The following is a 25,474-nucleotide window of genomic DNA, read 5'->3' as shown; positions in this document are numbered from 1 at the left end:
GATATCTCCGCGCTAGTTGTTACTTGATAGAATCTTGTTGTTAGGAATCCTCTAAACCAATTAAGCACATTGCCTCCCACTCCAAAGTATTCCAAGATGTGTAGTAATATACCATGATTGACCATGTCGAAGGTGCTGGACATGTCAAATTGTAAGAGAAGTATGTTTTTGCCGGTTGCAATTGTTTGTTTAAATTTACTCATTAAAGTTACTAGTACTGTTTCTGTGCTGTAGTTCGATCGAAATCCTGATTGCGATTCGTGCAGTATTGAGTGTTTATTTAGGTGGTTAGTGAGTTGTTTCGTCACAATGCCTTCCATAAGTCTGGTTATCAGCAGGATAGATGCTACTGGACGATAGTTGGTTAAGTCATTTGTACTTTTCTTAGCGTCCTTAGGTAAAGGAGTAAGTAGTATATTTCCCTTATCTTTTGGGAAGAGGTCATTTTGTAGCATGTAGTTTAGGTGTCTCGTGAGGTCTGTTATAAATTGTTGTGGGGCAGATCTTATCAGATTGCTAGGACAGATGTCCAGTTTGCATAGCGATTTGGCGTATCTTTTGAGTGATTGAGAGATGTTTTCGATCGATAGTGAGTCAAAGTTGGTCCATGATCGGTCTGCTGGATATTCTTCATGTGTTGGGTCTAAGCATTCAAGGAGGTCTACATAATCAATTATGTTGTCAGGTATCATGTTTCGTAGCTTTGTGATTTTCTCTTTGAAGTAGTTCACAAGGTTGTTTGCTGATGGGGTATCATTGTTGTTAGAAGTGAGCGGTGTAGTGTTTAGTAGATTATTTACGAGTTGGAAGAGTTTATGTGTGTCCTTGTAGCCTGGTCCGATTTTATTTTTAAAGTAGGATCTTTTGATCTGTCTAATGGTGTATTTGTATTTTCTTTGTAGTTGTTTCCATTCTTTGAGCGCAGAGTCGTCTTTTTTCTTATACCATGCTCGTTCTAATCTTCTGACTTGCGTTTTTAGTTCTTTCAGTTCTTCATTAAACCATGGTATTGAGTTTTTTCTATGTGAGGTTCTGGTTTGGAGTGGTGCTATGTTGTCTAATATGATTCTGCATCTGTTGTCCCACACACTGAGAAATTGGGATGAGTCCATTGTTGTTGTCAATGCTAATTATTCCACGATGGTTATACACCTTCCAGGTATTACCTTTGTTTCTTAAAAAGGGGGATGAGAAGAAATTAAACCACTGCCTACAGCGGTATCTTTGGCGAGGGAAGAGACCAAGGGTGCCTCTTTCAGTTTTACAAATTCCAGTGGAGTATTGGGGGTTAGGCTCATTATGTTTGAGGCATATTACTGTTGCTGGTGGAATGAGACATATTGCAGACTGGTTCCAATCCACCCAAAACTTTTCCGCTACATCTATAGAATTAGCATTAACTGGAAATACACATTTTAGCTGTTTAATCCACTCTGGAGGAGGACCGGCGCCTAAGGTGCTTCGATCATCTTTAATTTTGCCATCTGCAAAGGTGGTTTGGAAATGGATTTGTTGTCACCACCATTTCTCAGCAAGAGTTACCCCCTTTCTGGCTATCTGCAGTAACCCAGCTTTTCCACCTGGAACTCTTTACCCAACATTTAAAGAATGGCAGACAAAAGGGATAATTTATCCGTTTCATGTTCTTAAGAAGAGGGGCGGATTAAGTCTTTCGCCTCGTTACAACAGGAATTTTCATTGTCAGCGAAAGAGAATTTTCATTATCATCAACTCAAACACTGCATAAATGGTTTACCCTGGAAAAATCTTACGGAGGATGTACAAGAGGAGATAACAGCTTTTTCACTGACTGCATGTCAAAAGATTCCTTTATCCTTCTATCATAGACATATTCGGGACACTGCACCGGAGCTCAATTTTGCAAATCTCATTAAGTTATGGAATGTAGAGTTGGGAACAAGTCTGTCAGTGGAATTATATAAATCCCATATTCTAGCACTACGGAGAATTTCATTGGGTTAATTGAAATTATCCATTATTAAACTGTTGCTCAATTTGTCCACTTTCCTAATTTCTGTAAACATTTCGTCTGTCTGTTTGTTCTGTCCTGCCGGAGGGTAATATAGCCCTACAAGAATACTCCCTCCCATTGCAAATGGAATTTCATCTATAATGATTCCACGCTGCTATCTGCTTCATGTAGAATGTTTATTTTGTGTGACAATACCCTCTATCATATAGCACAACGCCCCCCCCCCCTCCAATTTGATTCTCTCTATCATTGCAATATTTTACCCTATTAAGACTGACCCATTGATTGTCCTCCTTCCACCAGATCTCTGAGATGCCTATCATATCTACCTCATCATTTAGCGCTATATATTCTACTTCTTTCACCTTATTTTTTTAACTTCTAGCATTTGTATACAGGCATTTCAAATTGTGTTTTTACCTTGCATCTACAAGCTGCTTAGAAGTTGACGGGGATAATGTGCATTCTTTACCCTGTTCTCTCCTTAACACTCCTGGCTTTCTTTCACCATTTTTGAAACCTCTCTGTTGGGATTCCCTAAATGACCTGTTTAAATAGTATCCTTCAAGGATACACCACACCGAACCATGCACCCCTGGGTGGTTGACTGCTTCCCCCCCTTTTTTAGTTCAAAAGCTGCTCTCCTTTTTAAAAGTTAGCACCAGCATCCTGGTTCCATCCCGATTAAGGTGGAGTCCATCCTTTCAGAACAGACTCCCCCTTTCCCAGAATGTTGCCCTGTTCTCATACGTCTAAATCCCTCATCCCCGCACCATCATCCCAACTACGCATTGAGACTTTGGAGCTCTGCCTGCATCTTGGATCCTGCGCATGGAATGGGGAGCATTTCTGAAAATGCTACCCTGGAGGATCTAGATTTCAGCACCTCTTCCTTTTTCTCTCTCAACCCCCCCCCCCCCCAACTTTTTAAATCCAGCACTTTTCCCTCTTAACCCTCAGCAACCCCCCTCCGTGAGCGTAGTTCCTCTTTCTCTTCTTCCCTCAGCACCCCCCCTCTCCAGTCTGTGAGACCTCACCTTTTCGCTTTCAGCAGCAGCCATAACACGCTACCTGCACCGACTTGGAGCCTTTCTTCTGTCGCATCCACACCCTTGCATACACACAGAAAATTTCAGCAGAGGGTGGAGGACGAGGCACAGGAAAGGCTCTGGGCTAGTCCAGGCAGCCCGTTATGGCTGCTGCCAATGGAGGTGAGGTTTCACAGATGGCTGGGGGTGAGAACAAGGGTGATGTGCTAGATCTGTAGTAGGAAGGAAGAGCTATAGCCTTCCCCCCCCCCCCCCAAAAAATCTCAAAACAAATGCTGCTCTGTGTGCCGGCCCCACAACACACTTCTCATGTGCTCACGACACACCAGGTAGTCTCTAGAGCAGGTCTTATGTTAAATATATATATATATAGTCTGTTTTTCTTTCAACAGTACCTTGTTCACCAGCACTTAGGGAATGCAAAGTTTCATGCTTGGATATCATCTCCATAGTGCTTACACAAGAGAAAAGATGATCTTTTTCCTCAGGACCCGCTGATCTAGACTCTAAAATAATTATATAAAAAACAGGAAAATTAGGTTCTTACCGTGATAATTTTCTTTCCTTTAGTCATAGCAGATGCAGCCATTACAGATGGGTTGTGTCCATCAACCAGCAGAGGGAGATAGAGAGCACACTTTTTTCAGTGCCTCATACCAGCTTGCTCCACTGCCTCTCTTCAGTATTTGAAGCTTCCAAAGCAGTATGGCAAACCGCAATGGGAATAACATGAGCTTTCCTCACAGCGAACGATGGCCCTACAACAAAGGGCATTAACTCAGAATGGAGGGAATGAAACATCCTCCCGGAGGGCATAAACTCATCCTCCACTGAGACATAACTGGAGGGAATAAACTCATCCTCCCGGAGGGAATAAACTCATCCTCCAAAACATGAAACTGGAGGGAATTAAGTCATCCTCCTTTAATTGAACAAGAATCCTGAAGACTGTTTTCTGACTTTCTCCCAAGGACGGAATCTCCAGGAAACACGAACAGAACCTGAAATAGATTTACAGCAGATAGCATCAGACAGGGAGGGATCATGGCTGCATCTGCTATGACTAAAGGAAAGAAAATTATCACTGTAAGAACCTAATTTTCCCTTCCTTGTCATCAAGCAGATGCAGCCATTACAGATGGGATGTATAAAAGCAATCCCTAGATGGGGTGGGAACAAGCCACACCACGTGCCAGCACTTGCGCTCCAAAATGTGCGTCCCTCCTGGCAGCCACATCCAGCCTGTAATATCGGGCAAAAGAGAGCTTAGAAGCCCATGCTGCTGCACTACAAATCTCTTGAAGAGAGAGTGCTCCAGTTTCAGCCCAAGAAGAGGAAATTCCTCTAGTGGAATGCGCCTTAAAGGCATCAGGCGGAGGCCGGCCGGCAAGCAAATAAGCTGAAAAGATAGATTCTTTAAGCCAGCGGGCAATAGTGGCTTTAGACGCTGGAGACCCTCTGCGAGGACCTGATAGCAAAACAAACAGATGATCAGAGCTCCTGAAAGAGTTAGTAACTCACAGATACTGCAGCAGAGTCCTGCGCACGTCCAACAGGTGCAATTGCCCAAAAGATTCTGGAAACTCCTCCTCGACAAAGGAGGGCAAGAAAATAGGTTGGTTTAGGTGAAACGCTGAAACCACCTTAGGCAAGAAGGAAGGCACGGTCCGAACCGTGACCCCGGACTCTGAAAACTGCAGAAAAGGGTCTCTACAGGACAGCGCCTGGAGCTCTGACACCTGTCTTGCCGAAGTCATGGCCACTAACAAGACGGCCTTCAGTGTCAAATCTTTCTCTGAAGCACACCAAAGCGGTTCAAAGGGAGCACCCTGAAGGGCCTTCAGCACTAGCCCCAGGTTCCAAGCTGGACAAGGTGCACGCACGGGAGGACGGAGCCAAAGCACCCCTCTAAAAAACCGTGCCACATCCGGATGAGCAGCTAAAGACACGCCTTCAACCTTACCACGAAGGGAGGCCAACGCTGCCACTTGCACCCGCAGGGAATTATAGGCCAAGCCTTTTTGTACACCATCCTGCAAAAAGTCCAGAATCGGCGAGACAGGAGCCCGCAGGGGTGTGATCTCTCTGGAAGCACACCAGACTTCAAACTGGCGCCAAATCCTGGCATAAGCCATGGAAGTGGAACGCTTGCGGGCTTGCAGGACAGTGGTAATTACTTTATTGGAATAGCCTCTGCCTCTCAATTGCTCCCTCTCAATCGCCAGGCCATAAGACCAAATCGGCCGGCGTCCTCCATGGTCACCGGACCCTGTGACAACAGGTTGGGAACCAGAGGTAACTGAAGGGGATTCTCTATGAGCATCTGTCGGAGGTCTACATACCAAGGCCTCCTGGGCCAATCCGGGGCGACGAGAACCACTTCTCCTGGATGCAGCCGAATCCGCAGGAGCACTCGCCCTATCAAGGGCCACGGAGGGAACACATACAGTAGGCCCGGAGGCCAGGGTTGAGCCAAGGCATCCAACCCCGCCGCGCGAGGATCTCTCTGTCTGCTAAAGAAGCATGGGACTTTAGCATTGGTGCTTGTCGCCATTAGATCCATCACGGGCTTGCCCCACTTGGCACATATCTGCAGGAACACTTCGTCAGCAAGTTCCCACTCCGCTGGATCGATCTGATGCCTGCTTAGATAATCGGCTTGCACGTTGCTCTGACCTGCAATGTGAGCTGCCGACAGAAACTGTAGATGCAGCTCGGCCCAGTGGCAAATTTGTTCGGCCTGCGCGGCTAGAGCTCTGCACTGAGTGCCGCCTTATCGATTTATGTAGGCCACTGCTGTTGTGTTGTCCGACATCACTCTGACAGCCAATCTTTCCAGGGTCACTTGAAAGGCCAGAAGCGCCTGAAACACCGCTTTCAACTCTAGGCGGTTGATGGACCACTCCGACTCCTCGGGTGTCCATAGACCCTGGGCATGCTTCCCCTTGCAATGTGCGCCCCAGCCTTTCAGATTGGCATCTGTCACCACTAGGCACCAATCGGGGAGCGCCAGCGGCATTCCTCGCCGCAGCATGCTGTCTGAGAGCCACCAATCCATGATGAGTCGGGGCCGCAGGGAGCCAAGAGAGTCTGCATTGGTAATCCTGAGATACTGGAGACCATCTTTGGAGTAGAGCATACTTTAGAGGTCTCAGGTGTGCTCTCGCCCAGGGCACCAGTTCCATGGTGGCCGTCATCGATCCAAGCAGCTGGACAATGTCCCAAGCTCGCGGGCAGGGCATCCTCAGGAGCAGACGGGCCTGATTGTGAAGCTTGCACCACCTTTGCTCGGGTAGGTACACATACCCCGAGGCTGTGTCGAACCTGGCCCCCAAATATTCTAGAGACTGCGAGGGGGTCAGGTGACTTTTGGCCAAATTGACGACCCAGCCCAGAGATTGAAGTACTGAGACCACTCTGGCTGTTACATGCTGACTCTCTGCAGCAGAATTTGCTCGAATGAGCCAGTCGTCCAGGTACGGGTGAACCCGAATACCCTCTCGCCTTAGAAAGGCAGCTACTACCACCATAACTTTGAAAATAATATTTTTGAAAAATGTGATATTGCATCTCAAACATCTTGGTCACAGGGAAAGACTGGATGATTCTGCCTGCTGGCCCAGAGGAGCAAAGCTTTTTAATTCTAAGACTGAATTAGATTTGCTCAGTTTTCCAGTGCTGAAGGAATTTACCTTTTGTTTTCTTGTCTCTCAGCATACCCAAAGGCTGGTGCATATGTCTTTTTATGACATAGATTAATTCTTCCATCTTGTGGGATAGTTTTCAAACTGTCGAAGCCTGTACATTTTACCCGTGGACTTTGCAGCAATCTATGATGTTGAAAGTATATGCATGTTTTCACTTTGAAATTTCCTGTGGATGCAAATTATGGGCTCCTTATAATTTAGCACGTGTCTTAACATTTCTGGTATGACTGCAAACCTAAACTGTTTTTCTACAACAGAACAGTGTTCGCTGAAATTGTACACCTTTTGTAATTGAAGGGTTGATGGGCAGTGCAGTATGTCATGTTCCTTTGTAGTGGTACTTTTGGTCCTGATATTCAAAATGATTTAAACGTCCAGAAAAAGCTTCTGACTATTTAAATTGCCTGTCCAAGGCCAACCTGGCACTTTCAGTAGCTTTTAACCAGATAGTGCCACTGGAAATGCCTGGTTAGCACTAAAGCTATTTTGGGGGCATTCCTGGGGTGCTTAGGGACCCTTTACACCTGCTAACAGAATTAGCGTGTGCTAAATACTAAGAAGCCCATAAGTATAAAATGGGCTTCTTAGCATTTAGCGCTTGCTAAGCTTTAGTAAAAGGACTCTGTAGCCGGTTAAGTGCCGATATTCGGCACTTAACGGGTTATGAAGAACCGCATAAATAGGACTGCGTAAAACGAAGTGCTGTTTTTATGCGGTTTATCTTAGCCGATTAAGTGATGAATATCACACTTAACGGTTATGTTTTAGCCAGCCCTCTGTACCGGCTAGAGCCCAGAAATGACCCAGCATTGAATTTCTGTGTTTAATGCCGGTGGTGGTCAGTAAAATGCTGATTGCTGCCGGCTGAATATTGGGCCCTTTGTTCTTCTGTTGGTTCTACCAAGAAGCTCTAAAAATAGTAATCAGAAGGGGGTTAGAGGTCATGAGTCCCATGAGTTGTGGATGGAGTCATTATGCTGGTGTACTGTATCACTGTTTTGACCCTTATCCAAGGAAAGAAGAGTAACAACTTTAAGGACGAGAAGAATTTGTATGAGTGGCTGTGGTATGCATATTGGTTGCATCAACATTTCTGGGGAACTAAAATCCAGATAGGCAATTCTCTCCCCAGCTATTCAGATAAACATAAAGGAATCCTGTTCAGAAGGAAAGGATCCTCAGGAGCTTAACCGAGATTGGATAGCAGAGCCGGTAGTGGGAGGCGGGGCTGGAGGTTGGGAGGCAGGGATAGTGCGGGGCAGACTTATACGGTCTGTGCCAGAGCCAGTGGTGGAAGGCGGGACTGGAGGTTGGGAGGCAGGGATAGCGCTGGGCAGACTTATACGGTCTGTGCCAGAGCCGGTGGTGGGAGGCGGGGATAGTGCTGGGCAGACTTATACGGTCGGAGGCGGGGCTGGTGGTTGGGAGGCGGGGCTAGTGCTGGGCAGACTTATACGGTCTGTGCCCTGAAGAGCACAGGTACAAATCAAAGTAGGGTATACACAAAAGTAGCACACATGAGTTGTCTTGTTGGGCAGACTGGATGGACCGTGCAGGTCTTTTTCTGCCGTCATCTACTATGTTACTATGTATAACCTTCGAAAAGGTTCGGGGAGCTGTGGCGAGGCCAAAAGGCAAGGCCCGGAACTGGAAATGTTTTCCCATCACCGCAAACCTCAGAAACTTCTGGTGCGGGGGCCAAATTGGAATGTGCAAGTAAGCTTCTTTCAGGTCCAGAGACGTGAGAAACTCTCCTGGCTGTACCGCCGCAATGACGGAGCGCAGGGTCTCCATGTGAAAATGCCGCACTCTCAGGGACTTGTTTAATTCTTTTAAGTCCAGAATAGGGTGAAAAGATCCTCCTTTTCGCGGCACCACAAAGTAGATGGAGTAGCGGCCGCAGCCGTGTTCGGCGGGAGGTACCGGGGACATGGCCCCTATCTGAATCAGACCTTGTAAAGTCTCCTCTACCGCCGCCCATTTGGCGGCAGAACCGCATCGGGACTCCACAAACACGTCTCTTACAGGGGCGTTGAATTCTATTCTGTAACCGTCTCTGATCAGGTCCAAGACCCACTGATCTGAGGAAATGTTGGCCCACTCCTCGGCAAAGAGGGAAAGATGTCCTCCGATGACAGGACTCAAGGAGAGGGCCGGAGCACCATCATTGAGAGGGTCGCCCCTGAACTCCCGGCCTTGAGCCAGTGGCTGTGGAACGTTTGTCCGAGCGAAAGGAGTTCCTCTGCTGAAAACGGGCACGAGAAGTGAACCCAGCAGAACGCCCCGGGCGGTACCTTTGAGCTTCACGGAAGCGAGGTCTGTAAGAGGAGTGGACCGCCGCACCCTTAAAGGAAGGCCGAGGCCTATCTTTGGGCAAGCGCTGGGGTTTACCCTCACCCAGGCCCTTCACAATTTTCTCCAACTCCTCACCAAACAGGAGAAGGCCTTGAAAGGGCAACTTCACCAACCTTTGCTTAGAGGCCATGTCCGCCGCCCAATGCCGTAGCCAAAGAAGACGGCAAGCTGCCACTGCTACTGCCATGTTTTTAGCCGAAGCTCTGACAATATCATAAAGGGCGTCAGCAAGAAAGGACGGGCTGTTCCACTGCCTGTTGCAACCAAGTCAAGCAGGCTCTAGCAGCATAACAACTGCATGCAGACGCCCGAATAGTGAGACCTGCAATTTCAAATGACCGTTTAAGTGCTAATTCCAGTCTACGGTCTTGAATATCCTTCAGGGCAACACCTCCTTCAACAGGGAGGGTAGTTTTCTTTGTCACAGCTGTGACTAGGGCATCCACTTTAGGCATAGCAAAGCGAGTCATATGCTCCTCACTCAGAGGGTATAATTGCCCCATAGCCCTGGAAACTTTCAAAGGTCCCTCGGGGTCAGCCCATTGAGCCGAAATAAGCTCTTGGATGGAGTCATGCAAAGGAAAGGCTCGAGCAGGCTTTTTGGTACTAGCCATCCTAGGATTCACAGAGGAGGCTGTGCCACTGGCAGGGTCCTCAATAGAGAGAGCCTGCAGGGCATCAGAAATAAGCGCTGGCAGCTCATCACGGTGGAAAATCCTCACCGAGGAGGGATCATCCAGATCCTGAGTCACTTCTGCACCAGACTCTGGCTCCTCAGATCATGAAGGCCTGCCAGAGTCCTCCGAATCCTCGCAGCCCGACCATGGGGGGGAAAATGGAGGTGCAGCACTCTCTGAAGGGGAATGAGCTCTTCTGCGCTTCATATTCTGCCAATTATCAGGGAATAATGCCTCAGAGGGCATACCCAGGCTAGAATCCACCGGGGTGGGGGGGCATTAGGCCCATGCCGGGCTTTTATGGGAGAGCTCTTTTAAGCATGTATGCTTTATGCATTAATAAGACAAAATCAGGGAAGAAAAACTCACCCTGGGCACCCGGATCTCTGCCGGGGCTAGTAGCTCCCATATCAGCCTCACTCCGAGGCCTCCCCCCAGGCTCAGGACTCTCCGTCTCAGCAGAGGTCGCGCCATGTGGTAAATTCAAAATGGCGCCCGCTGCCAGCTCAGAGCGCGAAGAATCGTCGCTCGCCATGCTCGGGCCGGCTCTAACGTCTGTACAGAACGATTTACAGAGCCCCGCTGCTTATCTGCGCTTGCCACACTTGGAACAGTGCTTTACTGTCTCCGCAGCCATCGCCAAAAACGGCGGTAAAATTCAAAATGGTGGTTCGTGCCAAAATTGCCCCGATTGCGGGCCCACTCCGGAGGAGTCAGAAAACACTCTTACCTCACTGGACCGAGTATCACAGCTCCAGTCCCACAGAAAAAGGCAAGGAAAAAAACCTCTGTTCCAGCGTCTAAGCAGCAAACCGCGACGCGACTTCTTTTTTTTTTTTAAACGCTGTGAGGAAAGCAGAGGTAAATAGAACTCCGGAGGCTCAGGTGAGTGGGAAAGGCAGGGAAAGGGCAAACCTATGTGCCTGCATCCACTGTTGGTGGGGAAGGACAGGGAACGCTAAGCAATGTGTCCACATCCACGGAGGTATGGGTAAGGCAGGGAAAGGGCGAACCTATGTGCCTTTAAAGTGAAGCTGCTATAGCCTCCAACACCCCTGCTAACAACTGGTAAAAGCACAGGAGCAACCTCCAGGCAGATTTTAGATGGAGCTCGAAGAAGCTGCAGCCACTCTGCTAGGAGAGATAGAGAATACTGAAGAGAGGCAGTGGAGCAAGCTGGTATGAGGCACTGAAAAAAGTGTGCTCTCTATCTCCCTCTGCTGGTTGATGGGCACAACCCATCTGTAATGGCTGCATCTGCTTGATGACAAGGAAACAGCATTTACAAAGAGCAAACTGAACAATGCATTAAAGTATGTGGAATTATCATAGCCATCCATATAATTAGGTACCATCCACATTGCATTGGCATGCCTTATATTTTCAGGCTTTTTGCTACTGCAGGCATGATACAATGTATTGATAGTGCACCACACCCACATTATGCTGACCAATAAACCAAATCCCAACTGCAAGCATTCCATTATATTTCACACATACCTGTGCTTCACACTAACAGATAAAGGAAATTTTCTGGAAATATATGTATAGTAAGTACTTCTTTCCCTTTTTATTCATTTTAATTTAATAATCACTTATATATTGCATTCCCCAAATCCATTAATAGGTCTGCCCAAAGGTCTGTCACTACGATCTATCTAGTCAGGGGCACCCCAAGACAATCTGCCACCTGAGGCAAGGACTGAGATGGCCTCCCACCCGGCCGTGATCTGGCATCTTCCCCCTTCCTACCTTTGTTTTCGAAAAGACGGTGGTGGCAGTGATTCACATGGGCTGTCTGCTACCAGTACCTGCCTCTTCTCTCTACTGTGGCCCACCTCTCAGGAAACAGAAGTTATGTCAGAGGCGGACCACAGTAGAGAGAAGCCAGTGCCAGCAGCAGGGCAGCCAATGGGAATCACTGCTACCGCTGACTTTTAATAAACAAAAGGTAGGCTCAGGGAAAGGGACTGATGAAAGAAGGGAGGAGATGCTGCTACCTGAGACATGCCGCCTGAGGCCCCCACCTCAGGTTGCCTAATGGTAGGGCTGCCACAGTATCTAGTCTACCTAGTAAGGTGGCTAGAGCTGTACTTGACACCCTGCAGGTACACCTCTCTATAACTTTTTTAAAATATGAAAGCCATTTAAAGCTTTGTTTTGATCTTCCTTGCAATATAGGGATCCTCTGTTTATTCCATAACTTTTTGAATTCAGTTATTGCGTTTGCACCTAACACCTTCACTAGGAAGGCATTCCAGGCATTCACCACCCCTTCCACCCCTTCCATGAAAAGTATTTCCTGAAGCTGCTCTGAATTTTACCTCCTTATGGCTTGATTAAAATATCAAACATATAAATGGCAAGTGACCGACTCACCTGCAAATGCGCAGTAGAGACTTCCCTCTCTGTCCCGCCCCCGCATCAAGACGTGATGACGGAACAGAGAGGGAAACTGCGCTGAGGAAGGGGAGGGAGGGAACCGCCGAGGTCGTTACCGCTCCCCCCCCCCCCCGAGATCCCTGCTACCGCTCCCCCCCCCCCCCCACCGGGATCGCCGCAGGCCCCCCTCCACCTGGGCCGGGCCCTCTCTTCTCCACTGAACTTACAGCGCCGAAACCGCAGCAGGCAGATCAGCTCCCGTCGGCCTTCCTTCCCTGCCTGTGTCCCGCCCTCGCCGACGTTACGTCACACGAGGGCGGGACACAGGCAGGGAAGGAAGGCCGACGGGAGGCGAACTGCCTGCTGCGGTTTCGGAGGTGAGGCACTGTACATTTAATGGAGAGGCGACGTCCCGGCCTGGGTGGAGGTGGGGAGGTGGCGGCGACCTCGGGGGGGGGGGGGGAGGGAGGGGAGGGCAGGAGAAATGCTGGACATGGGAGGTCTCAGAAGGAGGGGGCCTTGGAGCTGGGAGGGATGGACGGAGGGAAGCTTTGGAGCTGGGAGGGAGGGAGCAGGGGCCTTGGAGCTGGGAGGGACTGGGGCCTTGGAGCTGGCAGGGAAGGAGGGAGGGTGGGGGGCCTTGGAGCTGGGAGGGGAGGGAATGGGGCCTTGGAGCTGGGAGGGAGGGAGTTAGACATTTTTATTTATTTTATTTGTAGCATTTGTATCCCACATTTCCCCACCCATTTGCAGGCTCAATGTGGCTTACATCTGCCGTTATGGCGATTGCCATTTCCGGACTTTAGATATGCACATGATTTTGCAATCAAGTGCGTACATACATGGTAGAAGAATGCATTGTGTGCTTGCGTACTTGTTAACACGTGTTTTTGCAATCAAGTGCGTATGTATGTGGTAGAAGAATACATTGTGGTCTTGTGTAGGTGTTGGCTTTATGTAGTTGCTCAGATGATGGTATTATGGTGAGAGTAATAGTGTTGGGCAGTGGTTATGTCATTTCGGTCTTATTCTTCGTTGTTGTTGTTGTTTAGAACATACCAATACTCGTCCGATTTAACGGGCTTAACGGCTAGTGTTATTATATTGAGCACCTGTTATACCACCATTCATAATATACGGTTTACAAACCACAGTAAAAACAGAATAAATTATGACCAACAAAATATTTAAAAAGACACAAATATCAATATAAAATCATAAACTGAAAGAAAAAATGATAACACACAAGGGTGGGGATGCATAGCACAACATATATTTTTCCAGGTTACACTGACTACACAACAGTACACATGAGGTTAAAAATAAGAAAAATAATCAATTATGCTTCATAACAGCACTGTAATGGCACAATTTAAGAACATATTTAAATTTCCTGAATGATTCAGACCAGAGATTCACAGGTCGAGAATTCCAGATGCAAGGGGCCATACTACAGATGCCTCTGAGAGAAATCTAACCTGAGTCTACCCTTGACTTTTTCATTCTAAGTTAAACATCTATATTAAGAAGGTTGCAGCTTGGTCTAGAGACATGAGACTTAAATTAAATAAGGATAAAACAAAGGTCCTATGGCTTGGTCTGGATTACTCTTAACATTCCACAAACTATTGTATGAGACAATGGGTAATTATTACGGGTAGATAGGGAGTTCAAAGTATGACTCTTGACTCCTCGCTTTCAATGGACTCACAGGTAAAAGCTGTAGTACTCAACGCATATTTTAAACTTAAACAATTATGATTATTGCGTTCCTATTTTTTACACGATCATTTTAGAGTTATTGTTCAAAAATTATGGTAACTCTTTGTATTTAGGAATAACAGCTAAATATCTTTCTAAACTCCAGATGGTTCAAAACTCTTCAGCTAGACTGATTTATTGCAGTTCCAGATATGAGAGTGTTTCTCATCTGTTGGTTAAGTTGCACTGGCTGCCAGTTAAGGCCAGGATTTATTTTTAAGTATTTTGTTTAATTTTCAAATCTTTACATGGTGTATGTTCTGTAGACTTTTCAGACACTTTCAAGATTTTAAATAGGTCTACATCTCGATCATGTAATTACTTATCTTTGGTTTTTCCATCTACAAAATGTGTTAGGTTTAAATCAATTTTTTCTTGCTGTTTGTTTTTTTTTTTTTGCTGTTTGAAGTTGGAATAATTTGCCAGTCCAGATTCACTCTCTAATGAACCTTTTTCTTTTTCAAAAGACTATAAAAAATATTTTCTTGAAATTGGCAAGTTATAAGACCCAGATAACATAACATAAAAGAAAAGAAGGAATAACTAATACAAGACTTGAGAACTAGGCGGGGTACATGGGATAAGAGGATGCTAGACAAACAGGAATACCACTATAACAGGCTCAACAATTTTACTGCATATAGGTACAGTGGTGGAAATAAGTATTTGATCCCTTGCTGATTTTGTAAGTTTGCCCACTGACAAAGACATGAGCAGCCCATAATTGAAGGGTAGGTTATTGGTAACAGTGAGAGATAGCACATCACAAATTAAATCCGGAAATCACATTGTGGAAAGTATATGAATTATTTGCATTCTGCAGAGGGAAATAAGTATTTGATCCCCCACCAACCAGTAAGAGATCTGGCCCCTACAGACCAGGTAGATGCTCCAAATCAACTCGTTACCTGCATGACAGACAGCTGTCGGCAATGGTCACCTGTATGAAAGACACCTGTCCACAGACTCAGTGAATCAGTCAGACTCTAACCTCTACAAATGGCCAAGAGCAAGGAGCTGTCTAAGGATGTCAGGGACAAGATCATACACCTGCACAAGGCTGGAATGGGCTACAAAACCATCAGTAAGACGCTGGGCGAGAAGGAGACAACTGTTGGTGCCATAGTAAGAAAATGGAAAGAAGTACAAAATGACTGTCAATCGACAAAGATCTGGGGCTCCACGCAAAATCTCACCTCGTGGGGTATCCTTGATCATGAGGAAGGTTAGAAATCAGCCTACAACTACAAGGGGGGAACTTGTCAATGATCTCAAGGCAGCTGGGACCACTGTCACCACGAAAACCATTGGTAACACATTACGACATAACGGATTGCAATCCTGCAGTGCCCGCAAGGTCCCCCTGCTCCGGAAGGCACATGTGACGGCCCGTCTGAAGTTTGCCAGTGAACACCTGGATGATGCCGAGAGTGATTGGGAGAAGGTGCTGTGGTCAGATGAGACAAAAATTGAGCTCTTTGGCATGAACTCAACTCGCCATGTTTGGAGGAAGAGAAATGCTGCCTATGACCCAAAGAACACCGTCCCCACTGTCAAGCATGGAGGTGGAAATGTTATGTTTTGGGGGGGTTTCTCTGCTAAGGGCACAGGACTACTTCACCGCATCAATGGGAGAATGGATGGGGCCATGTACCGTACAATTCTGAGTGACAACCTCCTTCCCTCCGCCAGGGCCTTAAAATGGGTCGTGGCTGGGTCTTCCAGCACGACAATGACCCAAAACATACAGCCAAGGCAACAAAGGAGTGGCTCAGGAAGAAGCACATTAGGGTCATGGAGTGGCCTAGCCAGTCACCAGACCTTAATCCCATTGAAACTTATGGAGGGAGCTGAAGCTGCGAGTTGCCAAGCGACAGCCCAGAACTCTTAATGATTTAGAGATGATCTGCAAAGAGGAGTGGACCAAAATTCCTCCTGACATGTGTGCAAACCTCATCATCAACTACAGAAGACGTCTGACCGCTGTGCTTGCCAACAAGGGTTTTGCCACCAAGTATTAGGTCTTGTTTGCCAGAGGGATTAAATACTTATTTCCCTCTGCAGAATGCAAATAAATTCATATACTTTCCACAATGTGATTTTCCGGATTTAATTTGTGATGTGCTATCTCTCACTGTTACCAATAACCTACCCTTCAATTATGGGCTGCTCATGTCTTTGTCAGTGGGCAAACTTACAAAATCAGCAAGGGATCAAATACTTATTTCCTCCACTGTAACTAAAACTGTTGAGAAAGAAGAGTGACACGATCATAAACTAAACTCCTAACTACACTAGATACAACTATTATAGACCTCTTCTAACTTGTTTAGTTTAATTGCATCCTCTTTACTGAATATTATATTTTGTCCTGATATTATGTCATGCTTTTATCTTTTTATACACCTAATCCTATATGATATTCTTATGCATCTTATCTGTAACAATTTTGAAATTCTTATTCCGTTAATGTGAGTGTTGTAACTTATTGTAAGCCACATTGAGCCTGCAAATAGGTGGGAAAATGTGGGATACAAATGCAGCAAATAAATAAATTAATAACACCTAACATTATAGATCAATTTGACAGCAGTATTATGAACAAGTTGCAAACATTTCAAAGTGTAGCATGGAAGGCCAATTAATAGTGAATTACAATCTGATTTTTTTTTTAAGACTAACCCATGCACTAGGGTTATATTAAGGCATGGTAATCAAGATATCAATTTAGTGACCTGACCTTTCTAAGAGCTCCAATATTTTTTGGAACTATTTGCGATATATAAGGTATGAAGGAGAGGGATTTATGAATAGTAACGCCTAATAATGCATTAGTATCTTTAAACAACAATGGAACTTGATCCAGGAGAGGTCAGAAAGGAATAGATGTCCCCCACTGTGTTTAACCATATAGATTCAGAATTCTGGAGATTTAAGTACCAATTTATGTTCTCTTATCCAATCAAACTTCACATAAAGTAGGTCAGTGTAAGTAATAACTAAATCCTAGATAAAGTAGCCAATGGGGAAATACAGATGTTAAATAGTACAGAGGCCAATGGGGAAATGCAGATGTTAAATACTACAGGGGCCAATGGGGAAATGCAGATGTTAAATACTACAGGGGCCAAAATTTACCCGTGATACTCTGCATAGCAGAGAATATAATTTAGAAGGCATATCATCAATCACAACTTGGAAGGTGTGTAAGAAAAAGTAGGAATAAAACCAACTGAAGGCAATTTCTCTCAACCTTGTCTCCTGCAAATGAGTGAGATAGTGGTCAACTATATCAAAAGCTGAGTTGAAGTTAAACAAACATTACATCCTTTTTTTGCATCCAAGTGGCAGACAATAACATTCAACATTGAAATGAGTGCCGTTTCAGTACCATGTCCTTCTCTAAATCTTTGTCTGGTATGGAAAGCACTGACAAGAGGAACAAATTTTTGACACCTATTGGTAGACTGCTTTCGCCAATACTTTACCAAAATATGAGATATTTGCAATAGATCTGAAATTTTGAAGTAAGTAGGGTCTGCTTGGGACTTTTTCAACCAGGGAACAATAATGTAACAGTTCAAACATTGTGGGACTATATCATCACTCATCATAGTACTAACAAGAACTAAATAAACAGGGGTAAACTAGAAGCACAATCTTTGAGTAGCCAAGCTGCAGCTCTATCGTTCCTAATTCCAGCAGGACTGACAGCATTAAATGATTCTAGTAAAGGTAAATGAGATAAGAAGTGAAAAATGAGCAAGATAAATTAGGTCTTACCTGATAATATTCTTTCCATTAATCTATCCAGAACCTGTGGGAATAGTTGTGTGACGTGAAAAAATTAGCAAAAGGAGAAATTAGGTCTTACCTGATAATATTCTTTCCATTAGTCCAGCCCATTATTCCAGAACCTGTGGGGATAGTTGTGTGAGGTTAAAAGGTGAAAAATAAACAAAAGGAGAAATAAGGAATTACCTAATATTCTTTCCATTAGTCCATCCCACTGTTCCACAACCTGTGGGGATAGTTGTGTCTATCTGCACCTGCTACTTGACGATTAACTGAAAACTGAGCTGAGACATCTCTCTCTGGGCATCCAGTCCAGCTCTTCCGTATTTATGTAGACAAACAGTAAGGAGAAACTCAGAACACACACAACAAACTCCTTGCAAACCTAATAACCACCAGATGATCAACACTTGTGGACCACTGATCTCTGGACAACATATAGAGAACAAGAAATAGGCAGAAAACACCATATAAGGTGACAATTGTTATTTGACCCATTACTTCACACGACTAAATATCTCAGAAACCTCAGGGAGGCCTCTAGAATCGTCAGAAGGACTAATGGAAAAAAACATTAGCAGACCTAATTTCTCCTTTCATTACATAGCTTCCCACTATTCCAGACCTGTGGGATGTTCAAAAGCAATCCCTAGAACAGGTGGGATCCTGGTGTCACCACCCTGAGGTCAAACCTTAAAACTGGTTTATGAGCATGCAGCAGCATCCACCCTGTAGCGCATGGCAAAAGGTATGCAGCATCAACTACGTCACCACCTTGCAAATATCCACCAGAGAAAGTAAGGTACTCTACAACACAGGATGTCGCTGTACATCTCATAGAATGAGTCCCACAAGCAAATAAGCCAATGTAATAGTCTCCTTCGGCCATCTAGCAATTGTAGGCTTAGAAGCCATGAGGCCAAACCTCTGTTTACCAAAAAACACATTTGTCCAATTTGTGAAACTATTTGTGACTTCCAGATATCTAATGAGGACTATGCAGATCAAGAAGCTTCAAGGAAGAATACTGAGCCTTTTCATCCTCTCTGTGAAAAGACAGAAGCTCCGTAGATTGGTTAAGATGAAATGCTGACACCACTTGTGGAAGGAAGGAACCGTGCCCAGGGAGACCCCCACCTCCAGAAAGTGGAGAAAGGGATCCCGGTAAGAGAGCCTGAAGCTCCAAAAGCCTATGTGCCGATGCAACAGCCACCAAGAATGCCAATTTTAGTGTAAGATCTTTCAAGGAGGCCTTCCGGAGTGGCTCAAAGACAGGCTTCTGAAGAGTCTGAAGGACTAAATCAAGCTTCCATGCCGGACACAGTGTATGAAATGGAGACCCACAAGCGCCCACTCCCTGCAAAAACTGAACAATATCCAGGTGAGCCGCAAGAGAGGTCTTCTCTAGTTGGTCCCTGAAACTGGACAAGGCTGTGCCGCAACCTGAAACTTTTGGAGAACCCAAGGTCAATCCTTTCTGAAGACCTGCCTGAAGAAACACCAGGATGTGCAGGATCTGAGCACAGAAGGGAGAAAGTCCGTGCTCAGAACAACAGACATCGAACGTCCTCCACAACCTCGCATATGCAATGGATGTAGAGCATTTCCGAGCCTGAAGCAAGGTAGCAATGACCAAATCAGAGTAACCTTTTTGTTTCAACCGAGCCCTTTCAATGGCCAAGTCGCAAGACCAAAGGGGCATGTATTTTCCATGAGCACCGGACCTTACTTCAGTTTGCCGTGTACCTGCGGAAGACGTAGAGGACCCCCATCCAACAGTCGAACCGGGTTCATGCACCACAGCCTCCATGACGAATCCGGGACTATGAGAATTCTTCAACCATGGTGCAATGCAAGCCTTATCCACACGCAGCCTACGATGAGCAAAGGAGGGAAGACATACAATATAGAGAATAGACATGAGATGAGATATGATAGAGATCCCAAAAATTCTGCAGAACCTGTCTGTCCAAACCAACTATCATGTCAGGTATCCTGCTCAAGGCAGTAGCAAGATGTGAATGTGTGGACTGAAGACCACATTGCAGCCTTGCAAATTTCTTCAATGGAGGCTGACTTCAAAAGGGCTACCAACGCAGCCATGGCCCTAACACTGTGAGCACTGATTGACCCTCAAAGGCCAGCCCAGCCTGGGCATAAGTGAAAGAAATGCAGTCTGCCAGCCAACTGGAGATGGTGGTATTTATCAATGGTGACCCTCAGCCTGTTGTAGTCAAAAGAAGTACATTGCCACACTGGGACACATCCATCAAGCCCAGCATTCTGTTTCCAACAGTGGCCAAAAAGTTCAATACATTTTATGCTGCTTATCCCAGAAATAAGCAGTGGATTTTCCCCCAAGTCATTTTAATAATGGTCTATGGACTTTTCCTTTAGGAAGCAGTCCACACCTTTTTTTTAAACCCCGCTAACCTAACCGTCTTTACCACATTCTCTGACAACAATTCCAGAGTTTAATTACACGTTGATTGAAGAAATATTTTCTCCGATTCGTTTTAATTTTACTACTTTGTACCTTCATCGCACGCCCCCTAGTCCTAGTATTTTGGAAAGAGTAAACAATGATTCACGTCTACCATTCTACTCACTCATTATTTATAGACATCCATCATATCTCCCCTCAGCCATCTTTTCTCCAAGCTAAAGAGCCCTAGATGCTTCAGCCTTTCCTCATAGGGAAGATCGTCCCATCCCCTTTATCATTTTCATCACCCTTCTCTGTACCTTTTCTAATGCCACTATATCTTTTTGAGATGCAGCGACAAGAATTGAACACAAGATTCAAGGTGCGGTTTCAACATGGACCGATACAAGGCATTATAACATCCTCATTTTTGCTTTCCATTCCTTTCCTAACAATACCTAACATTCTAATAGCTTTCTTAACTGCCACAGCACACTGAGCAGAGGGCTTCAAGGTATCATCAATGACGACGCCTAGATCCCTTTCTTGGTCGGTGACTTCTAACGTGAACCTTGCATTGCGTAGCTATAATTCGGGTTCCTCTTTCCCACATGCATCACTTCACACTTGCTCACATTAAACTCATCTTCCATTTAGATGCCCAGTCTCCCAGTCTCGTAAGGTCCTCTTGTAATTCTTCACAATCCTCCCGCGATTTAAACGACTTTGAATAACTTTGTGTCATCAAGGCAAATTTATTGCCTCACTAGTTACTCTCATCTCTAGATCAGTTAATAATATGTTAAAAAGCAGTAGTCCCAGCACAGAAACCCTGGGGAACCCCACTATCTATCCTTCTCCATTGAGAATACTGATCATTTAACCCTACTCTGTTTCTATCTTTTAACCAGTTTTTAATCCACAACAGGACACTACCTCCTATCCCATGACTTTCCAATTTCGTCTGAAGTCTTTCATGAGGTACTTTGTCAAACGCCTTTTGAAAATCCAGATACACAATATCAACTGGCTCACCTTTATCCACATGTTTGTTCACCACTTCAAAGAAAGGTAACATATTGGTGAGGCACAATTTCCCTTCACTAAATCCATGTTGGCTTTGTCTCATTAATTCATGCTTTTGAATGTGCTCTGTAATTTTGTTCTTTATAATAGTCTCTACCATTTTTCCTGGCACCGACATCAGGTTCACCGGTCTAATTTCCTAAATCTCTTCTGGAACCTTTTTAAAACATTGGTGTTACATTGGCCACCTTCCAATCTTCCGGTACCACACTCGATTTTAAAGATAAATTACATATTACTAACAATAGTCCGCAAGTTCATTTTTCAATTCTATCAGTACTATGGGATGAATGCCATCCGTTCCAGATTTGCTACTCATCAATTGTCAAATTGCCCCATTACATCCTCTATCCTTTATAGAGATTTCATTCAGTTTCTCTGACTAATCAGCTTTGAATACCATTTCTAGCACCGGTATCTCTCCCAAATCTTCCTCGATGAAGACCGAAGCAAAGAATTCATTTAATCTCTCTGCTATGGCTTTGTCTTCCCTGATTGCCCCTTTTACCCCTCGGTTACCTAACGGTCCAACCGATTCTTTTGTCAGCTTCTTGCTTTCAATATACCTTAAAAAAAAAATTTTAGTATGTGTTTTTGCCTCCAACACAATCTTTTTTCAAAGTCCCTCTTTGCCTTCCTTAACAGCGCTTTGCATTTGACTTGACATTCATTATGCTGTTTCTTATTATTTTCAGTCGGTTCCTTCTTCCATTTCTGAAGAATTTTCTTTTAGCTCTAATAATTTCCTTCACCTGATGTGCTCTTCACCAGCCAATCATCAAGATAGGGGCACATAAAGATTCCCAATCTATATAATTACGCTGCGACTACAGCTAGACACTTGGTGAAGGCCAAAAGGGGAACACACTGTACTGGAAGTAATGTGTCCCCAGGCGAAACCGGATACCTCTCCCGTGAACTGGAAGTATCTAGATGTGAGTGTAGGCATCCTTTGAAGACCAGAGCACATACCCAATCATTTTTCTGAATCATGGGGAAAAGGGTGCCCTGGGAAACCATCCTGAATTTTTCTTTGACCAGGAATTTGTTTAGGGCCCCTTAGGTCTAGGATGAGATACCCCCCCCCCCCCCCCCACCTGCCCTCCACAAGAAGTACCTTGAATACAATCTCTTCCCTTCTTCCCTTGTGGGGATGGTCTTGACCAACTGAGCCTTTTCAAGGGCAGAGAAGAACCTGCTTGTGCTGAGAACTGAAGTGATTTCCTCTTAGTGTGCAATCTGGCAATCTTTTTTGCCAATAAAGGGCGTAACAATGGACTATTTGTAGGACCCATCAATTGGAGGTTACAAGGGGTCACCTTTCTTGAAAAAGCTTCAGCCTCTCCCCAACCAGGAAGTCATCCGGGATGGTCACTGTTACAACAGCTATGCTCTGCTGGGGCCAGTCAAAAGCTCACCCTTTGCTTTGCCTGGGGAGCAGTCTGGGTCTTAGGCGCACACTGTTGACTAGAATGAGAATGCTGGGGTTCAGCCTGAGGCTGGTGAGCAGTGGTGGTGCTGGCCAAGAACTTGCAACACGCTTTCTGCTGCTTGACCAGCTGGTGAACAGATTCAGCTTACTCTGGTGGGACAGAGTCTGGTGGGACAGAGTCTGCCAAATCAGACATACTAAGCACCAAGGACTGCAAGTACAGGTTCATGTACAGCTGGTACCATTGAATACGAGAGATGAGCAAAGAGGCCTAATACATCTTCCCCCCCAGAATCCATGGTTCTAGTTTTTCAGCTAGGGGGTGCTGAAGCATAGTCCCTAGAACTCCTGGCCCTTTTGAGCATGGATTCCACCACTAGGGAATGATGAGGAAACTGAGGCCTATCAATCCTAGAAAAAGACTGAATCTGGTACATAATGTTAATCTTCTTGGGAAGGACAGGGACTGAGAGCGGGCTGCTAGTTCTTCATTTGAATGTCCTGTAAGATCTCATGAAGCGGGACGGTCACAGCCTCTCTAGGACACTATTAGGACTTTGAACATCTTAACCCTTGGGCTTGTCCTCCACTTCCAAAGGAATTGGAATGGCATGCACGATTTCCTGAACAAAGAGGGGAAGGAAAGACTCTCAGGTGGAGTTTTTCTCCTTTCCTGTGGAGGAGAGGGATCAGACGGGATGCCATAAGACTCCTCCTTTGAGTAGTAGTATGGATGTGCCTCCTACTCCCAAGAGTGCTCCTCATCAGTGTCAACCAGGAAACTCAAGGGAAGGCTGAGACCACCTTAATGAAAAGGGACCACGAGGTGTCAGCTCCAGCCTAGACTCCAGCGAAGCTTCCTGCACCGAAGCTGAAGGGGTGTCAACACTTGCGGTAAGCAGCGCCGGTGTTGAAGACCTTAACGCAGACTGATGGCCATGCAGGACAGCAGTCAGAGGCACAGCAGACGCAAACACCCCAGACGCTGATGCATGCTGTTGTATAAATCCTGCCAAAAGCTCAGGGAGCAAGGCTTGAAGGTGCTCATCGAGGGTCGACATCAGGAAAAGCTAGGGAATCAATGTAGAAGCAGGCTGCTTCAACTTTTGGACTCAAGCAAGTGTCTTGTCCTGGTTTCCTGAGACCCACGCATTGCACCTAAGAGGAGCTTTCCTCCCGGCACCAACACTTCTCATGTGACGGGGAATCGCTTGATTCCCTGGAGCTCCCAGTACTATGCGTTGAGGGCGATCAATGCCAATGCTTCTTCCAATGCTTGGCATAAACTCTGCTTGGTATCGATGAGGACAAAATTGAGTTCCACTATGCGTTCAGGGTGATTGATGCCAATACTTAGCATCAACTCTGCTCAGTGCCAATGAGGACAATATCGAGTCAAGTCACCTCAGGGTTGGGTCTATATAGTAGTCGTCATTGAGGCAGGTGGACACCCACGCGATGCATGGTCACTCCCAATGTCTAAGGGTGTTACACCTATACAGAACGACATACCCGATGCAACACTCGATGCCGACATCAAGGACACCAATGCAAACAGATTTTGAGGTTTCAAACCTAGCTCCAAAAAGTTTCTCTCTTTTGAGTCCCTCTGGCTAACTGGGTTCTTTTCTTCATAAGACAGAAGACAGTTAGAAGGAGTATGCTCAGGCTCCAACAGACACCAAGAACGGGTGTCTTTGCCAGAGATGGTCCTACTGCACTGGGTAACAACTTAAAGCCAATGGGAACCTTCGATGACATGGAAAGAAAAACAGCCATGGCTAAATCAAGAGACTCGATGGTGCCAAAAATGGGGCAAAACACTAGAGAAAAACGAAGGGAAAAACCTGATCAAAGCTCGGGCCTAAATGCAGGCCTACTGAGCACAGTAAAATAAAGGAAACCTAAAAAAAAGGGGAAAATGAACTAAAAATGTAAGGGAAGGGAGGAAGAATACCCTGAATGAGGTACAAAATAAAAGAAAAACTGGGAAGGCACAAAAAGAAGCTGTTAGAAAACCGAACCGGCAGCTGTGAGAAAGAAGAGGAAAAAAAAAACTTGTCCACTCCTCACTGTGGAAAAAAACAGAACTGATGGTCCTGCACTCTTGCGGTGGGCTGGAGGGCACTCGCTCATGGCAGTGCAGCGCGACTCGAGTTCCAAAGAACTCTTGTGAAAGCTTGTCACAAGCTCTTCACCGGGCAACACAGATCACATTACCCACATGTGAGAATCATAGGCCTGCTTGTCCTCGGAGAATTGGTACGTCTTACAGAAGGCACTAAGGCAATCTTCACTGGCTGTAGTACAATCTACCAAGTCACAGTTAAGAGACTATCAATCCAATGGATAGGAAAAATATTGCTGAATAATTTCACACGTTCATCAACTTTAGTTATTCATATTATGAAGTGTCTGTATGATAAGTTTGTATTGGCAAAAATAGCCAGATATTGCACTCTCACGACTGAACATCAAAGCAATATTACACTACAGAGGCTCGAGATTTCATATTTACAGCACTGCAACACCATTTTTTAAGATTAAAGTGTTTTGCAACTGATCAGATGCCCCCACTAAGAAGGGGACATAATTATTATGTTTTTTAAGCTGTTGGGAGATTTTCTGATTACAGTCAGTTGTGCCAGATATCAAATGCTGCAATAGTGCAAGATTTTTTATGAATCAGTCTAAGCCTGGAATGGGTAGTCCAAAACACGATTATAGATGTACCTTGCAACAATCTGTACAGGCATGGTGACATTTTAAAATATTTAGGGTCTGAGCAGTTTGCTGCTTTTTACAGGTATGT

The 25,474-nt window shown here is 45.4% G+C and overlaps 1 protein-coding gene across 1 annotated transcript in view; it reads right to left on the bottom strand.

The window, feature by feature from the left end:
* The window catches only part of TDRD6 (tudor domain containing 6), a 457,403-nt gene that overhangs the window by 166,388 nt on the left and 265,541 nt on the right, over window positions 1-25,474 (bottom strand). The window contains 1 exon segment of the mRNA XM_030195133.1: window positions 3,438-3,548. Coding sequence (XP_030050993.1) covers window positions 3,438-3,548 — 111 coding nt within the window.

This window comes from Microcaecilia unicolor, chromosome 3, assembly GCF_901765095.1.
Source record: "Microcaecilia unicolor chromosome 3, aMicUni1.1, whole genome shotgun sequence".
Taxonomy (NCBI): domain Eukaryota; kingdom Metazoa; phylum Chordata; class Amphibia; order Gymnophiona; family Siphonopidae; genus Microcaecilia; species Microcaecilia unicolor.
The sequence above is the reverse complement of the archived record's forward strand: the minus strand, read 5'-3'. Positions and strand labels throughout refer to the sequence as shown.